The 17224-nt window shown below is 43.2% G+C and overlaps 1 protein-coding gene across 5 annotated transcripts in view; it reads left to right on the top strand.

Moving 5' to 3' along the window:
- Runx1 (RUNX family transcription factor 1) overlaps positions 1–17224 on the top strand; it is a 228483-nt gene that overhangs the window by 141436 nt on the left and 69823 nt on the right. For all 5 annotated transcript variants that reach the window (XM_046439090.2, XM_046439087.2, XM_046439089.2 and 2 more), the window contains one exon: positions 4309–4465. In XM_046439090.2, coding sequence (XP_046295046.1) covers positions 4309–4465 — 157 coding nt within the window. The remainder of the gene's footprint in view (positions 1–4308; positions 4466–17224) is intronic.

The raw sequence follows: 17224 nt of genomic DNA, 5'->3' as shown, positions 1-17224 counted from the left end.
TCAACTGAAGGGACCATTTAAGGCTGGTCCCCTGACACACCAGCCCACGAAGGGATTTGTGGCTTCCCTTGGAAAGAAATCAGGGTCTCTTCTGAACTCTGTGCTGCCTCTGAGCCCACACCCCAATATAGCAAGACACTGAATGCTTAATAAAAAGGAGTTAGGCCAATGCAAAATCTTCAGCCACCACATGAAAGTCTTCTTCGAAAAGAATGAAAAGTCATACAAGTTGCTTTTATGAGCCATAAAATTCCTTCTAGCAGAAATTGCAATAACTATATATAAATTTCCTTTTAAAAATGACTTTAGACAATTCACTGTAAGAAAAAAAAAAAGTCTTAATTTTCTTTACTGTGCCTGTAGGCTACTGTAGGGTCAAGGTGTATAGCTCCTTCAAAAAGTCCCAGTGGGTCTCTCAAGAACATTTGGGAGAAAGAAAAGGATAGCAAAGAAAAACCACTTGATTAATATCTGTCACCAAGTCCCGAAAAGAGAGGCTCCTTCTTCAAGGAGACTTGCTCACTACATAATTGAAAGAGTAGACAGAATTTTCAGTGCAGAAGTAAACCTAAAGAGTAAGAATAAAAGCAGGCGAAACTTCAACCCCGCCTGCATCCTGGCTTGATTTACTGTGGGTCCCGGCTGCACCCTGTACATACCTACCCACCAAACACCTCCTAAGCTGTTTCTCAAAAAAGTATTCCTTTAAAATTTCATTTAAGTGAACCTCAATCTCTTTAGAAAGCTAATCCTTAGAGATTTTAATATTTTCCCTATGATATAGAAGAGAAAATGTGAAACAATTATAAAGTTGGATAATATCGATGAAAAGAGCATTTAAGTGCCTCTTTAGGAGTCTTCTGAAATTCTATGTGTAAATCCTCTGCCTTAATCTTGAGAACTCATGAGAGATTTGAAATTGTTAATTTTCTTTAAAATTGTCCTAATTATGTGTCCTGGCCTCCCAACCTGTTCTCCACCCCCTTCCTCCCATAGCAGACCTTTATTTTTGCACAGATGAGGTACATATTTTTACCACTGAGAAAATCTTAAATTTGCTACGTGTTGCCCAGTATTTACAGAAGCAGCCTACAGAGCTGTTTGGATGGCTTAGGATAGATTTTGCAATGCTATAATATTACAGTTTGTTTAGGCCCTGGTACACCAAAGTCCAAAGACATAAACATGCCTTCAACAGGGAAGTTTGGAGACCTTGGATGCTGATGGTGATAGGCTTTCTGTAAAAAAGGAATGTTTCTGGCTCCAAGATCACCGTCCCTAGCTATGCATTAAATGTCATCTCGGCTGAATTCTGTGTTCCACTCCATAGCCTTCTTTGAAACACTGGAAGATTAAGGGATTTGAAGTAAATGAATTGTAACTGTAATTTCAACCTCATTAGAATTGGTTGAAAATGACAGTTTGAACTGAGTCGTAAAGAGCAGTGTTGGGAGGTCCATACAGTGCAGAGGAGAGTTGATATTTTGCCCAACTTCCTGATACTTTAGAAACAGAGAAGTAAAACAAAATATGAGATGTCTTTGGCCAGCAAGTCCCTTCTTGTCTGTTTGGTCTGTGTTAAAATGTCAATGTTTGTGTTCCCTTACCTATTGTTTATAGCTTTTCATTCCAGTTGCTTCTTTTTTTCTGTTTGAAATGAGATATTTCTTCATTCTCTTCACATTGCCTATCAGTGACAAAAAAAAAACTGGATCAAATTAGCTGACATATTACTTTTACATTTAAAAAATTTTAAACTAGCCTGAGTATGCTTGTTCATTGGATGAGATACATTATTAATGACATTACCCTGGAAAACAACTCCCCCTGCCAATCCGGCAGAGATCAGGAAAAGGCCAAGTAAATGATCTCTGAGCACCCCAAAATCTTGGATTCCCACTACATTTTAGAAAATGGGAGTGGTGAAAGTTGCATTTCTATTTTTTTTTTTTATTCTTGTACTCCAACATCACAACCTTTTCTTATCTAGCCACCATGATAATTTCATGTTGTATTGTTTCTACTTGGTGACCACCTCCTGAGTGTGCCAGCTCTCTAATTGAACAGATGAGAGGCACAGGTAGAGGACCAGAGAAACAGCACAGAGATTCAGAATGCATTTGGGTGGTTATAAAACAAGATTTATTCATCTTAATCTCTTTACCGATTTGGGCCCGACCATGAATTATTCAGTTTGAAAGCCATGTCGTGGACCAATACCCTGCACATTTACTGCATGTTGAATCAAAATAGAAAAGCCTGGGTCACCACAGGGAGGTGAGGATGAGGAAGTCAAAATCAGTGTGAAAGGAGAGCATTTCAACACTGTGAGCTAAGTTCACAGAGGGAAGTGAAAATAGGGGAAAAAAGAGGAAAAAAAATAAGAAACTAAAAAGAGCAGAATAAAGCAAGCATATTTTGTAGGAGTGGAAGAAAAGGTAAAAATAATTCATTGATCAAGGAGATTTATCTCAATAATGTCTTTTGAAACAAAAGAAAATTGTCGTATTAGGGTTCTTAATTAAATGGCAACAAACACACTTATAATGGGAACTAAATACCTAATTAGAGATTGCTTGGAGAATAAATACCAGTGTTTTAAAATCTCCTTGATGGAAAACATGTCTAACAATTGAAATGAAAGGATTAAAAACAAAGATAAGAGGCCCAGATCTTGTTTGACAGTGTAAATTGGGTGAAATAGATGAGGAAGATACTTACCTAGTGCCTTGGGAGTAGGTTGTCCTGGTGAGGTCTTAGGATCCAGAGCTTTTTGCCTTTCAGAGTAACGGGCTCATTTTCTGCTACGCTCCTTAGAACCTAGGCGCTGAAGTAGCCACTGTGAATAAAAACAGCACATGGTCATCTGAAGGACACAGTAAAGGGGCCATGACTAAGCTCATAATGAGGATGGGAATGCTGAGAAATGTGACTTTGGTGTCAGACAAAGGAAACTCTGGCAGCCTTATTCAGATACAGAGAGAGGACTTGAAATTCCCACCAAAAAATGATGTAACAATTATGAGGTAGAAATTGGGAGATGAAAAACAGGGGGAAGAATTTTAACAGTAGACTAAGGAATCCTTGATTGTTAGCAGTTGGAAAACCACCAGAAAACAATTATACCATTGGAATGAATAACACAAACGTCATTCCTGATTGAGAAAGATTACTGATCTTCACCGAGAAGATCAGAAATGATAGGAACAAGTCCAACTTGGGGCATTTGGATTTGAAATTCTATGATCACGTTGAAAATTTTTTGAAACAATAGAAATAAAGCCAATAATTAATGTCTAGACCAAGAAAACTGTTTCTAGCAGGGTCACACAATGGCCAAGAAATGGATACCATGGCATAAAGCATCTTCAGGCCATGCTCTTCAGAGCAGTTTACCTTGAGTTACTCCTGTTTCATTCCCTGAGTTTCAAAATACTTATCTATTGGTTTTTTTCAGTAGTCCTGATAATAAACCATATTTTTCATTACATTAAAGGAATTCATGGTTAAGATGAGCTCAGTTTGGATAAAACCTCAGTCATCTATCAGGACATAATTAACACATCTTTGGGACTCACAGATATAAAAATGCAAACCAGTTTCACCCTGGATTTGAGAATTGCCAAAGTGGGAGGACCTTTTCTCTGAGGTCTGCCAGTTTTGTAACTAGTAATAATCAAAGGTTACCTATCTGATTTCCCCACTCCCCTTGCCTGACAGGATTCACTGCTAGTGAAATTTTGATATAATCAAACCCAGTAGAGGGACCAAAGATGAAATGCAAAGGGACAGTTTACGTCATTCAAGAATCATTAGCAAAGGTTGAATTTAGTTTTAGTAAAAAAAAGTTTAAGTACTTGAAGTCCAGGCTCAGTTAGGCCCATCAGTGGAGGTCTGAGCACATAGAAGATGAGTTAGGTTCTAAACTCACAAACACAGACATTCTGTTTCTCAGATATGTGGAATTAAGAGGATAATTGTATTCATGAGATGGCATAGCTTTTCAAAGTCCTTGCCATTGTTAGTCATTCCAGCTGGGCAATATGACCTTAGGTACCTTCATGAGGTGAATTTAGTAAGAGTTTCAGCAGGGAAAAAATTATATTTACTTATACATAATGCAATTAGAATAAATCTTCCCATTATTAACTGTTTCCTTGTGTTGCTTAAGTTATGATTATGTTCCTCTGCAAACTAGAAGGTATCATTTAACACACATTTTATTTTAGAACAATTGCTTCACAGATGATATATAAGTGTATGTATGACATTCCTGATGCCTGTGTTTGTCCCTTGACTGGTGTCTAGGTGGTGGCTCTAGGGGATGTTCCAGATGGCACCCTGGTCACGGTAATGGCTGGCAATGATGAAAACTACTCGGCTGAGCTTAGAAATGCAACCGCGGCCATGAAGAACCAAGTGGCAAGATTCAATGACCTCAGGTTTGTCGGTCGGAGTGGAAGAGGTATGTATCTGTCAAAATTGAATTTGCAACACAAAATATTATGTGGTGACCAATTTAGATTTCAAAACTTCCAGCAGTTATTGTGATGGTCTTTATTATATTGTTATGTCGAAGTTTTTTGAAAATATTTATTTAAAATTCAATGTTTTAAACAGAATCTAACTTTATGTTACTGTTTTCTGTTGCTAAATTGGTTTAAGACTGATATGGAACATGCAAAACAAATTGTGAATTTCAACAAAACCCCTCAAAGTTTTACTAAACTTTACTAAAATGTGAAAATATAAAATTTACCAAATGGAAACAGATTATATGATGGGGGTTCTTTGGTAATCAAGTAATGTAAGCCTTGAATTTATGATTCATGTGCAATCTGTGACAATTGGCAGGATTTCTAGTGACCTCTTTGAATAGTTTCAAGGGATTCTTAGTGAAAGGCTATGGAAGCATAGTTTGAGGCAGGCTTACCTCTTTAGGGTAAAATAGGAAGAAATCATGTCAGTATTACTGAGGGCAATATGCCCTTCCTGTTACATTTGTTTTGAATGCCTTGTAACGATTTGGGGAGAGGAATTGGCCCACTTAACATTTTAGGTACTAATGACATTAGAAACCAGAAAATCCAAAGAAATTGTTGCATTAGTTCAGCTATATGGGTAATTTTGCTTTTCTTTCTCTTTAACACTGTATCAAAGTATTAAAGCAAGAAAAGGAATCTTGGCTCATTGTAATCATCTCAAGTTTCCAATTATTTTCAAGTATTGTCTTTTCTCTGCATTGTAAAAACCTAAGCCACATTTTATACACGGGAACAAGCACCAAAAGTTTAATTGAAAGAGGCAGGATAATTCGTTTTGAAAATCTTATTTCTGTAATATACTACTGAATAATCTTAGGAATAAAAGTTTTTTCAAGTTTAATAAAAGAGACACGATAAATACCTAGTAACAATAGTCCTTGTATTGGAAAAAAGAAAAAATGAAAAGATCAACTGCAGGAGTAGTCATTATTCTTTATAAAGGCACTCAAAAATATTAGAAAATCTGCATTCTTAAAGAGTTGGATTAGTGGAACAGGGGAAAGGGGCAGACAAGTATTGGATTTTGGGACTGTTTTTTTTTGTTGTTGTTGTTTGTTTTTTGCTACCCTTGCTGTCCGGATCATTTTCATAATAGAATCATAGCTGGAGAAAATGAAAAACTTAGAACATGATTGAAAATATATGCTCACAGTAGTAACTATGTTAATAATAGGATAATGCAGAGAAAATCATATCCATTTATTGAAAGTACGAGTGATGCTATAAGATATAAAAGCACAAGTCATTAAATGGGTTCACTTGTTATATTAAAAGTCCCTGCCTTTCAGCAAATGGAATTTGCATTATGATTCAGAGATGTGTGTTTAGAAATCATCTTGAAGGCCCCGGATGAGTTGCTAGCAGAATGGGTGAGAAGCCAATAAAAGCCGGGTCCACCTGCCTGGCTAACAGTCTTAGTCCAGTTATTGTGGATGTCTACTTTCCAAAATTGATAGCTGAGTATAGTATCTTTTTGGTTGCTTTTCCAGAGAAAGGATTATTTTCATAATATGCGTCTGTGTGGGGCTGTGTGTCAGATTTTGATTCTAAAAGTTTTCAAAGCTACTTAATGACCCACGCCAGTGACATTTTCCCATAAGGAGTTCAATAGTGGCTTTCTGGCAACGTGCAGTAAATCGGTGATTGTAGAGAAGGAGTTTTGAAAGCAGCGTGCTTATTTTTCTGGTAGTGAGGGCTGATTTCTTATCCCTTGTTGGCCATTTCTGTTTTGAGTGGGTGACTAATAGGTGCTTGCGTTGACTTGGGTAACAGTGAACTGTTTCCCCAAGGCGTGGATTGTTTGCGCTCGGCTGCCTGATTTGTGCCAGTGTGCCCTTGAGTTTGCATAAACCCCCCAGAGTGACATAGCTGCAGCCGAGGCTGGGCTGTCTTCTCATACCCTGGAATGAAAAACTTAACTCAATGCCATAAATGGCAATATGTGTTTTGCACAGACTCTCCTTCCCATGAATGATAATAAGTAATCAAAAATACAGGAACACTAATTGAACATTTGACCTGATTATGTCTAGCGTGTGTAATATTGGTCTTAAGTGATTTTGGGGGGACAAAGGGGTTATCAATGCATAATACAAATGAGTTATCAAGAGGCCCAATTTGACTTGGTCTCACAATTTTACTCCATAGTTGTAAAGTGTAATTTGATTTTGTTCTTTCTAGTGTAAGTGTCAACATCAGAGCCTGCCAGGCTTTCTTCTTCTTCCCCCCCTCCTCCCCCTCCTCTTCTTTTTGCTTTTATTTATTTATTTATTTATTTTTTCTTTGCAATTTGCTTCTCATTAGGAGGAGAGCAGATGATTCTCACTAATTTTGACAATTAGTCTTAATCTTCCTTACTGAATCTTATCCTTTAAAAGTCTCATTGTTGCTTTTTTTCTAATTAGATGATCTTAAGACTATCTATTGTTTCATTTTCTGCTTTTGAAAATAAGCCCTTGGTCTTGATGCAACCCATGGTGGCCCAGAAGGTCCATTGCTCATCTACTCATTTCAGTACCAATTTTTAATTCTATCCAAAGCCACTCATCTGATGGATTCCCAAAGGGACCAGGTGCCTAGTGCAGGATGAAAGGTAGAAAAAGATGTTCCCTTTATTTTCCTAGTTGCCCGACTGTGGGGATCGTAAACCTCAGAGAAATTGCCAGAGATTACCAATTTTTCTGTTGTACAAAACTGATCTGTCCGGGCGCTGGCTGGAGTCCAGAATCACAGCTCCTAACCTCGGGTTCAGCCTGTAACTGGGAAAACCTGCCTGTCCGGCTTCCACAGCCCTGCTAACTGCACTGGCCCCTAAAAATATGGGTGAAGGCCTCAGAAGCCCGAACCTTCTTCGTTTTCTTCCATTTCCTCCTTTTTCTCCCTGGCAGCTTAAATCTAATTCAGGCTATATCTCAGCCTTGGAAAGTTTCTCCCTTTGATTCAGTATCACCATGTGAATTGACCACCTTTACAAAGGAAGAAAAGATAAATAGCCAAGGAAGAAGAGATAGCTGTTCCCGGAGGAGGGAGTAGGGGGCTCTAGGAGTTAGAGATTAGGAGAGGATACAGTTGGTTGTTCAGAACAATGCACATTTTAACCACATGGCCTGGGACTATCAGTCATCTCCAGAAAATCCCAAATTCAGGGTCAAAAGTGATTCTCTTTAGTGAGATTATTGAACACAGCAGTTTGCATAAGTTTTTACCTGCAGTTAATGCACATGCTCCCGATATGTTCAGAGTTATAAGTGTGTCACGGCTTCAGGTGGAGACATCTAAGAAATTTTAGCAATGACATCTGTGAGTGCTTTGTCCCTGTTGACGTATTTAATCAGCTAGAGAGAAATCGGTCCATCCGTGAATACAGCTGTAGTTATTTCATTTCAGAACCAAACAAGAAATCTACCAAACCATATCATCAGCCACATCATAAACAGGGAAAGAGAATCCCTTGCAGATTTCCTTCTCTTTTTTCTCAGAATACAATTTTGAAAATGTCATACGTAATTTTGAAAATCCTTTGGAAGACTTTTCCCCAGGAGGAAAAATATGCCCTTGTGTACGAAATTTCCTGCACAATTTTAAGTTTCCAGAGCTTCTGGAATTTGTTTGTAAAGCTTCTGGGGATCCATGGGTGCCAGGCCAGGAATCCGTGAATTTAGAACTTCACATCGACCACAGTGCCTCAGTCTAGCACAAGGTTTCATCAAGTAGATATCTGGAAAATGAAAAAATACGTGAGTAAATGAGGTGGGCATTTCCTTGCCTCTGAGCTGTTTTGCTTGTGGCCTTCTTTTGTTATAGCCAGGACTTGGTTAGCAGGATTAGAGATAAATCCCATCCAGGCTGCCCTTCCAAGCCTTTGGATGGCCACCAGGTGTGGGTGAATGTAATCACTTGTAAAGGGGAGGGGGCCCATCCTGTCATGGACACTGCAGCCTGTTCCCTCTTGTATGCACCAGCCCCTTGCTGCAGGGCCACCTTGGGAATCCCAGGCCCAGTCCTGGGATGCTGAGTGTTCTGAGGCCTGTCAGGATGAGGTTTCATTTCTTGGTGTTTGTGATGGTTTCCCTGGCAACCTTAACCTTGTCCACTTTCAATGTAGGATCCTTTCTTGACGCTTTTATAAGGTGAAATTCCTTCATTTCGCTCTCACTGTGGATATCTTCCCAGTTGTAATATTTCTCTTGTCAAACTCTGGGCTGTTTCATATTTATGTGAGGTTGGTTACTTAAGGAATTTACATTGTTAAGGTTCTTTTACATCATTCCGAGCACAGAATGGACACGTTGTCATTCAGATGAGTGGCAGACTGTGGTGGTGAGGAAGAGAAGGTATAACTGGGAACTGGCGAACTGTACCCATATTCTAAATGAGAGACAAGTCCTTATGTAGTGGTTTTTACTGAAAGATGGTCTGAATGACTCACAATAATATCATAGAATCCAAGTCATTCTCTACTACATTACAGATTTCATATAACAGGGAAAGGGAAAAAAAAATCCATCTGCCAACCCCAGAGACATTCCACGGATAACGTTCTAGATACAGGATGGCAATCAGATCTCCTAGAGAAAATACAAGAGGACACCAGTTATGTTAAAACCCAGTCTCTCATCCCCCACCCGCTTTTTCTCTATTGTTATTGATCTACACTTTTAAATAGCATATAGATTGAAATTTGCTTTCTTGAGATTTAACTGTGAGCAAATAAGGATGAAAAAAGACATGCTTCTGATATAGCAAGCCCCAGCCAGCCCTGGCAAATACCGCCTTTCCATGGCAGGTCATGAGCTTGCATCTGTGATCTGATGTTGAATTCATCTCCAGAGATCAGGTTTCTCACTCTCTTTTACACTCGCCAATAAAAGAGGAACAGCACTTTCTTCAAGCAAGTTGTTCTCTGCCCTGCTTAAAGCCTTGCTGTAGCAAGGACCAGAGCAAAACTTACTTGAAAACTTGTGCCTGAACAAACAGTGTCACAATTTATCCCTTCATGGTCCTCTTGCTGATTTTATGAAGTGCCAGCCATTGCCCATGGTGTTGGACAGCTTTTCTTAATTGAGGTTATTTGTACGAACATATTTTTCACTTGATGGGCAGAAGCTGTTCTCTCCGCCTGCCCTCGACCCCTTCCTCACCAGCCAGCTTGGTGGAGCCAGTTCTCTTTGGTCAAGACAGAAGACTATCAATCAGAAAGTGCCTCGGAGAGAAGTAATGGTTGAGTGATTTTTAGAGCTTCCTGTTTCGGCAGCAAGCATTAGAGACATAAACACTGGTCCAGCCAGCGGCTGCAACGCGCCTCTGGTTCTAATAAATCAGTTTTGTATTTTCTTTTTGTGCTGGTTGGCGAGGGGTGAGGGAGGGTGGAGAAGGCTGGTTATAGAAGAACATATTCTGTATTTCTGGAATTTTTTTCCAGTTTTAAAGAAAAATTACTTGTTGAAACAGAGAGATGGTGTAATGTCTGATGACTGTTCTCTCTCTGCTGATGATTATAAAACAAGTTTAGATCAGCAAGGGATGTTTATGAGGAACGTGTACAGTCGCCCCTCCGTATCCATGGGGAACGGGCTCCAGGGCACCCCCTGCCTTGGATACCCAAATCTGCAGATGCTTGGATCCCTTCTATCAGTGATGTAGTATTTGCATTAGTCACATCCTCCCGTCCAGTTTGAGCTGTCTCTAGACTGCTGCCCATACCTAATTCAATGTCAATGCCCTGTAAATAGTTGTCATACTATACTGTTTAGGAATAATGACAAGAAAAAGTCTGTATAGATAAGATCTATGGTTGGTTCAATGTATGGATACAGAACCTGTGGATTCAGAGGGCCGACTGTGCTATCAATCTGCAGTGGTTGCCCACTTTTGAAGACTCTGTTGGACTCTTAGCCGGTTACGTGTGTGTGTGGGTATGTGTGTGTGTGTGTGTGTGTGTGTGTGTGTGTGACCATACATACTTCCATTGAGGGATTTCTTGGACCAAGATGTCTTTGAGGACTAAATCCATGCTGATGACACTTCCCAGACTAAAGAATTAACAGAAATTAATAAGTGAGTCAAGTGGATTTAATGAGCTGTCTATGAATTTGTTCAAAGGTGCCAGTGTTGTCTGCTCCCCATAAGGTGCAGGCCCGATGAACCCCACACGTGGTGGTTGTATTTAGCAGCCTGCATTCGTGGATTTCAGTGGTGCCTTCCCTCAGTGCGTAGTTCCAACGTGAGTTCTACAGACAACAGAGATGCATTTTTGTCTGTGTCAGGAATGGAGTTAGATTGGCGCTCATTTAGCGCTGCTCTGATTTGGGAATCCAGCATTGCCAGACCTCTTTTAGCCTACGCTGGGCAGCAATATCCCATCCAGGAATTTCATTTGAGATTCAATTATCGAATTTTCTCCAATGAGGCCATCACGGAGTTGGGGACCCATAACTTGTGAGGGAATCCCAGTCACTTCCTAAGAGGCTCTTCAGTGAGGAAGCATTTATTCAGGAACCACTTAAACTGTATTTTTCCCTAAGAAGATGGAAGTAATTTTCCTGTTTATTTCACAACTTAGGTTACTGCCTGCTTTTACCATGAGATTTAAGACCATAATCATGGAGCACGGGCAGCCCACGCTGCCCAGTCTCCCCACCACCTGACCCAGGGAGGCGTCTGGCCAGTGAGGGGGCCTGGCCGGCCCTCAACAAAGGTGTGTGATGCTCAGCAACGTGGCTGGCTCTAGTGCCGTCAGCCACGGACGTGCTGGTAGATGATGAAGGAGGGGTGTTGGAGGTGGAAACACTCCCGGTGGCCCAGGCCATTGGTTGCAGGACTTCATGGCTGTGTTCCTTCTTCCTATCTGAAACCATTGTGTGCTATTAGTTATCTACCTGTCCACCTATCTATCTGTCATTAACAAGACGCTGTCAACTTATGTCATCAATAAGGCTTCCTCTGCCTCTTTAACTAGTGTCTCCAGAACCTATGATAAATGTTTTGCTTTTGTCCTTCCATTTGAAACTGTGGGGAGGTCACGCTTATTATCTTATCTATGGCTCTGCTTATCAATTTTAAGAATACTCCTGTTGTTCAGTGGCTATCAGCTTCCGGTCTTTGACCCCTAGGGGACATTTGGTAATAACTGTGGACATTTTAGATTATCACACATGATTTTTGAGGACTGCTTCTGGCTTCTAGTGGTAGAGGCCAGGGACCTGCTAAATATCCTACTCTGTGCAGGACAGCTTCCTCCAACAAAGTCCTAATCCAAAATGTCAGTCATGCTGAAACTGAGGAGACCAATTACAAAGCCCAGACCTAGCACGGCAGTATTCATAAGTTGTCATATCTCCCTTGCCCCTCCCCCCACCATGTCTGTCTCCCCACCAAGTTTATGAAAAACTTAACTTAAAAATTTACACGCAGCCGGGTGCAGTGGCGCAAGCCTGTAATCCTAGCAGCTCAGGAGGCTGAGGCAGGAGGATTGCAAGTTCACAGCCAGCCTCAGCAACTTAGTGAGGCCTTAAGCAAGATCCTTATCGAGACCCTGTCTCTAAATAAAACATAAAAAGGGGATAGGGATGTGGCTTAGTGGTTAAAAGCTCCTGGGTTCAATCGCTGGTACTGAAAAAAAGAAAAAAAAAATTACACATAATAAAAAAATGAAATGAGAGAGAATCACTGAATTTAAGATTTTAAAAAAGAAAACATCCCAGTGTTTAAAGTGCATAGAATTGTGCTGTCGCTGCATGTCTGTCAGACTCACCTGGCATCAGGGCTGTGTGGTAGCCAGAGGAGAGAGAGGCTGCCAGTGGGGTGGTCCACACATCAGGGACAGCTCTTCCAGGGAGTCTCCTGACTGCGGCCACTCCCTCATGGAGGTCACATGGCGCAAATCCAGTGCTCTCCCTGAGCATTTCATTCTAGGGGCCACAGATCCACTGATTCATGAACATCAATTAATGTGATGGGCACAGTTTACTAGAATTATAAAGTGCTAACAGTAAGGCCATGGTAATTGTAATCCACAGAGCCCTAGACTCCAAAAGGGCTGTGTGTGCACATGAAATAAAAATGGAGAGGAGAGGAGACTAAGGCCCAGCTCTCTGGCCTGTCTCTGAGCATAGCCAGGTTTGCTGCCCCTGCGCTGGGTTTGTGGCTTCCACAAGCAGAAGCACGGCTGGGTGCTTCTGGAGTGTCCCCCACGTCCCCCCATGAGTTAGTTAGCTTTCCCCTGTTTTTGTACTGAGATTCAGGGAGAGATGGTTTGAAATCTCCAAGTCTAAGGAGACTCCTCCAGGTGTTCTTCTGTGGCAGGCTGCATTTCTGGACTAAGTGGCGGCGACTGTTCCGTTGTTTTTCTCTCCACTTGCTTGCTTTAGCTCCCCTGGGACGCTCTACTTCTCACTTCCTCGGAGCTCCCAGGTTTGGCAGAGAGCTCAGTTGTGTGTCAAGTCTTTAGTGATGGTAAGAGTTAGTCCAGGTGGGCGTTCCCTTGGTAATGGAGCTGGGGACTGCCCGGAGCCCACAGGACAGTGCCTGGAAGTGAAGGTCGCTGGGGGAGGTCTGTGGTGGGAGGGGCCTACTCCAGGAGTCACCTGGACCCCCGCACGGTGGAACAGAAGCCGTGATGTGTCTGGAAAGCATCCGGAGGGGGACCGACAAGAATCGTCCACAAGCAAGAGACCCAGCTCATACCCAGAGGAAGCTCCGAGTGGCATCCTCAGCCATGAGGTCCGTGCCTGGCAGACTATGGGGACACTCAGGAAATATCTGCACACGGATGACTTCCGGGACTGTTTTGCCCCAGGCGGTAGAGCCAAGCGGTCCTACGTGGGCTTCACTGGATACTTCACCAAGAGGAAGCAGATTCACCTGAGCTACTGCTGACATTTCAGCCTGGTGGCTCTGTGCTGTGCAGGGCTGTTCCCTGAGCTGTTGAATGTTGGTCGCCTTCCTGCCCTTGATCCAGTAACCAGTGCACCTCCTTCCCAGTTGTGACAACCAGAAATGTCTGCAGGATTGCCAGATGTCCCCTGAGGAGCAGTTGAGAATTCCTGACTTAAAAATACGTCACCATGAACAAGTAGCTTGACCAGTCCAAGCCCGATTCTGCCTTGCTCCACGGGAGCCAGGAGGGCAGTGAGGACGGATTACCCCCAGTAAAGCATGGGCCGGGGCTCGTTTCTTTGCTTGGTAAGATCTCTGCAGTGACACCAACTCTGGAGTAGACAGTGACAACTGTGAGTTCATAGCAAGCAACAGTATCACCCAGGGGCCTGCTCTTTGTTGGTCAAAGTGGATGAGTTTTCCAGAAGGCAGAATTGACACTTATCCCTATTCCTCAGCCCCGTGGAGTTCTGAGGCCCCGAAAGGGTTATTATGCAACAGGCACTGAGATTTCAGATTAGCGATGGCAGAGATGAAATTAAATATGCGCTGTAATTTGAGGCGCTGTTTTTCATGGGAAAAGAAGTCCTCCCCACTTAGCCCTTCCAGCTCTTTTGTTCAAACATTAATGGCATGCAAATATTTATGATTCATAATGCCCCTTTTAATTCCCGATCGTATTTTAACAATAAACACTGCATTTTAACAATGAAGCAGAATAATCCCTTTGTCCCGTCGCTGGGCCGCACAGGCTGGCACCCAGCAGCATCACATTCTTCCTGAGCCATAATTGCTGCCTCCACCCAAGTGGAGGGGAGTTTTATGGTGGTGTCACCGCAGCTTGCCCTGGACCATACTCCGGGCCATGCTGACTCTTCCACCGGAAGCCATTCTGAAGATCGTATCTCAGCGTTTTCCTAAATTGCACGCGAATGTCCGTGAGTGTTTGTCTCTTGTGGCCAAATGTAAACCCAAGAACTGATTGACCAGGCTGCTAATGGGAGAGGTGTCTTTCTGAATGGTTATCTTTCGTGCTTGCCAAATCCCTGGGCTCTAGATTACACCAGGACCACTGTGTCCATTTAATATTCCTCTGATTCATAATAACCCCATAGAAACACACGTCCATTTGCGACAGCTCTACAGATCTTAGGAAGGTAGTGTGACATCCTATGAAAATAGGGCGTCCTGCGGGACTCCCTCAGGGCCTCAGTCTCCCCTTCTGTACATAGGTGTGACGTGTCTTTAATCCAGGCCCCACAAGGTCGTTAGAAGGGTTAAAGTGCTGCATGTAGGTAACATGGCAGGAAGAAGAGCCACGGCTTTCCTTTCTGTGACATTGTTTCCTTCTACAGTGACAGTCACCGAGGGAGGAGAGAAGACAGCTGGCTGGAGGCAGCACGTGTCTTACTGAATCAGAAAGTTAGGAATGGCAGAGATTTCCACAATCCAGTCCTTCCTTCACAGCAAGGGACTTGCATTCCTTTATCTTATTATAGACCTGAAATGACAGTGCCGAGATACAGCAAGAATTTCTTACAGTCACAAATAAATGCACGCATAATAATTCCTACAAACATTTGCTGGGCACTGACTATTGTTGTTGAAACATAGTGTCTATTTCTGTTTCATTGTAACTGTTCCCCTGCCTTGTCCCCTGGCTCATCAATGGAGGGCATTTCCTGCCTGCCTGCCTGCCTTCATCAAATTGTCCTCATGTGTCTACTGTGTGTCTACTGTGTGTCAGGCACTGGGTTAGCACTGGAGATACAAAGTTGGGCCGAGCCTTTGGGGACTAGTGAGGAGCAGGACAAGCAGGCCATCACTGTTTGTAGAGGATAGCAGGAGGGCAGAGAGCAGGTGTGATGGGAGCAAATGAACATTGATGCATAACCTGGCAAAGGGGCACTCAGTCTCCTCAGACAGGTTGTCATCTTTGCTGAGACCTTCAGGTGACAACAATGCTGTTGAGGTGGAGGCATCCAGCAGAGAACTTAGCGTGGAGTGGGAACACCAGGTCTTGGAGGAGCCAAGGCACATGCTGGTGGCCAGTTCAAGAGGCCTGGGAGAGGGCTGGGGCAGGGATGCCCTTAAAGGCCTAGAGTCCACACTAGGAATTGATCTGACCCTAATGACAAGGAGAGCACCAACAGACAAGTGCCACCACCAGATGTAAACATAGCAGACATGTGGATCAGGTTTGGAGAAAGAAGGGACACTTGGAGAGTTCTAGGGACTCCAGACAATCCAGAGGTGGAGAACTGGTTTCCAATCAGGCAGCCTCAGACACGTGTAAGTTCAGTTTCAAACACCCATTGGGTAAAGGTAGCTGTACCCAGATGTCAGCTGGCACCTCAGTCTGGCCTTGAACTTCTCTCCTGCCCTATAGCATCCGGTCTACCTGGCTGTCCAGGCTCTCAGGATCTGAAGGCCCAGCTGCGCAGCCTCGGGCACCCCTGTTGTGGCTCCAGATGGCATGCACTGTGTGCTCGAGGCTCTGGGCTCTGGGCACACATCGGCTGGGGCATCAGCCAACCCGGGAGGTCACTCTGCCCTGTGTGGCCTCTGGCTGGAGTACACCGTGGTGGATGAGCGGAGCCTGGGGTAGAGGGTGTGCCAAGCAGCGGCTCTCCTGGGTGCCTTGGCCTACAGAGAACTGTGCATTCATGGCCCGCTAGGTGGGCGACTCCGCTGAGTCACTCTGGGACCAACAGAATCAGGAAGATGGGAAGGGAGTGTGAAGCATGGAGAAAGAAAAGCACAAAGTGCAGGAGAGCACCAGGGTCCTTTTTAGGGTGGGAGGTGATTTGTTCAGCCCTCATGGTGGTGAGGGGCGGAGTCCACCCCTGCAGATGCCAGGTTCTATGGATGTTCCAGTCCTTAGTGTTTGAATGTAACCTACGTAAACCCTTTTGCCTAATAGGCTTTTTCTTTTTATCATTATTCTGTGTGTATGGTTGCGTGGTACTGGGTATCAAACCTGGGGATACTTTAATGCTAACCTGCATCCCCAGTCATTTTTTAATTTGTATTTTGAGACAGGGTCTTGCTAAGTTTCTGAGGCCTGCCTCAAACTTGCAATCCTCCTACCTTGGCCTCCTGAGTCACTAGGATTAGATCTCTGACACTGCACCCAGCTCTCCCATGTATTTTAAGTCATAGCTCATGACATGCCTGATGCAATGTGAGAGCTATGTGTTACACTGTAACCTTTATGAGGCAACGACAAGAAAAAGTCCATCCAGTCTCAGTACAGAGGCAGTATCTTGTTCCTGAATATTTCGTTCTGCGGTTGGCTGACCCCTTGGATACAGAACCCTCTGATATGGACCAAAGGACCCACTGTGTTCCTGTGAAGGAACAGGCTTCCCGTCCATTCCTGTTTTAAGTCCGAGCTCTTCCCGCCTCCAAAAGGAAAGCAGTTCTCTCCAAGTGGAGTTAGACACCAAGAAGAGCCAGGTGTCCAAGTTGACGGAGTGATTCCTTGATTCACTTTTCGGATTTTTTAACAACTCCTGAAGAGAAGATACAGGGATGAATCAGATGTGACCCCTGTCCTCAAATGTCTCATCTCCCTACAACTTCTTGAGAGAAAATGCTTCTCAAGGTTTGGTTTTCTCTAAATAAAATAGCTATTTTCCAAATAATTCCTCTTTCCATACAGAGGCTGCTCCTACGGAAAACCGTGTTCTCTATTTTAAGCCCCTGGCTCTTGGGCTTTGTTCCTATGCCAGTCCTGGGCCTCTGGTCCACATTCTGCCTGTCTGGACTCAGGTGACATGGTTAAGGGCATCTGCACACGT

Source organism: Marmota monax, unplaced genomic scaffold, assembly GCF_021218885.2.
Source record: "Marmota monax isolate L192 unplaced genomic scaffold, Marmota_monax_Labrador192_F-V1.1 WCK01_AAM20220418_F8-fsc00125, whole genome shotgun sequence".
In the NCBI taxonomy this organism is placed as follows: domain Eukaryota; kingdom Metazoa; phylum Chordata; class Mammalia; order Rodentia; family Sciuridae; genus Marmota; species Marmota monax.
The sequence above is the reverse complement of the archived record's forward strand: the minus strand, read 5'-3'. Positions and strand labels throughout refer to the sequence as shown.